Source organism: Acanthisitta chloris, unplaced genomic scaffold, assembly GCF_000695815.1.
Source record: "Acanthisitta chloris isolate BGI_N310 unplaced genomic scaffold, ASM69581v1 scaffold5442, whole genome shotgun sequence".
Taxonomy (NCBI): domain Eukaryota; kingdom Metazoa; phylum Chordata; class Aves; order Passeriformes; family Acanthisittidae; genus Acanthisitta; species Acanthisitta chloris.
The window spans coordinates 9,626-10,998 of record NW_008658677.1 but is presented as its reverse complement, the minus strand read 5'-3'; the positions used below and the strand labels follow the sequence as shown (position 1 = coordinate 10,998).

The following is a 1,373-nucleotide window of genomic DNA, read 5'->3' as shown; positions in this document are numbered from 1 at the left end:
TAAGCAGACTGTCAGCCAATACTCCCAAGTCCCTTTCTGCTGAACAGCTCTCAAGATACTGCTCTCCTAGCCTGTAACACTGCATGGAGTTGCTGTGTCCCAAGTGCAGGAGCTGGCACTTTGCCTTATTGAGCCTCATGCAGTTGTCCTCAGCCCATTGATCAAGTCAGTCCAGGTCTTTCTGTAGAGCTTTTCCTACCCTCAGGCAGACTGATGCTCCCACCCAACTTTACAACTTTTGCAAATTTACTGAGGGTGCACTCAGCCTTCACATCCAGATCATCTTATTGATGATGGTAAACAGGACCAGCCCCAATACTGAGCCCTGGGGAACACCACCAGTGACCAGCTGCCAACTGGATTTAGTTCCATTACCCACAATTCTCTGGGCTCAGCCATCAAGCCAGTATTTTACCCAACAAACAGTCCACCCATCCAAGCCACAAGCAGACAGTTTTTCCAGAAGCCTCAAGGCTGCTCCAGGGTTGCTTCTGCACCTCCCTGCCCAAAACCAGAAAATCTCCACCCATGGTGGTCACACCTGCCAGGGTGGACATTCCCTGCAGCACAGACACCCTTTCTTGTTCCTTCACAGCCAGCTCAGCTGAGCTGCTGCCAACTGGGCACAGCATGGGCCAGCCCAGCCCTCTCTCCCTAAAAGACAACAACAATCCTCAAGAGTCACCCTGAGCCCTCTGGCCTCAGAGAACAGATGTGGACAGGGACAGACGTGAGCAAGTCTGAGGGCAGGATGTAGAGCAAGGTCCAGGCCAGATGCCCTGCTGCCCCACAGCTCCTACCTTGAGGGGAGAGGAGGTTCCAGTCTGGCTCTGCCATGGGATGACCCGTTCCTGGGGGCTCTCCCTCCAGTGCTGCCCTGTCGCTGTCCACATGAAGCATCGCAGCAACACAGTGCCAGACCAGGCTACACAGCTCTGAGGCAGCAAAGCCCTGCTCCATGGCCACACCATCCTAGAGGTAGAGAGGCAGATGTCAGAGGGCTTCATGGTGCCCCATGGCTCCCTAGGGTTCTGGTCCATGCCTCTACCAGCCTCATAGTCCTGGAAAGGTCAGGGCTGGAAGCACATGGCCCAGGAGGTGGAGGGTGCCAGGCAGGTAGCAGCCCTGGTGCACCTACCAGCAGTGTCAGTCCCAGGGCATCTCTGCCCTCTATCACTTTGATGTGCCCATGGGTCAACCCCTCCCATCAGCCTTCCATCAGCCCTTCAGAGACATTAGGTGACTTTCATGGAGTTGCACAGCCCAGTCAGAGCTGCACAGTTCCCTGGTTTGCCTCAGCCTTCACTACCAATCCACATTGGGCCTCTTTGCCACACCTTTTGGCAGGGACCAGGCAAAGGGAGATGGGCAGA

The 1,373-nt window shown here is 55.4% G+C and overlaps 1 protein-coding gene across 1 annotated transcript in view; it reads right to left on the bottom strand.

Annotated features, from left to right (window-relative positions):
• The window catches only part of STK36 (serine/threonine kinase 36), a gene marked incomplete at its 3' end in the record, with an annotated part of 12,628 nt that overhangs the window by 1,849 nt on the left and 9,406 nt on the right, over positions 1-1,373 (bottom strand). Inside the window, 2 exon segments of the mRNA XM_009085181.1 lie at positions 801-974; positions 1,372-1,373. The exon segment at positions 1,372-1,373 is cut by the window's right edge and continues 71 nt beyond it. Coding sequence (XP_009083429.1) covers positions 801-974; positions 1,372-1,373 — 176 coding nt within the window.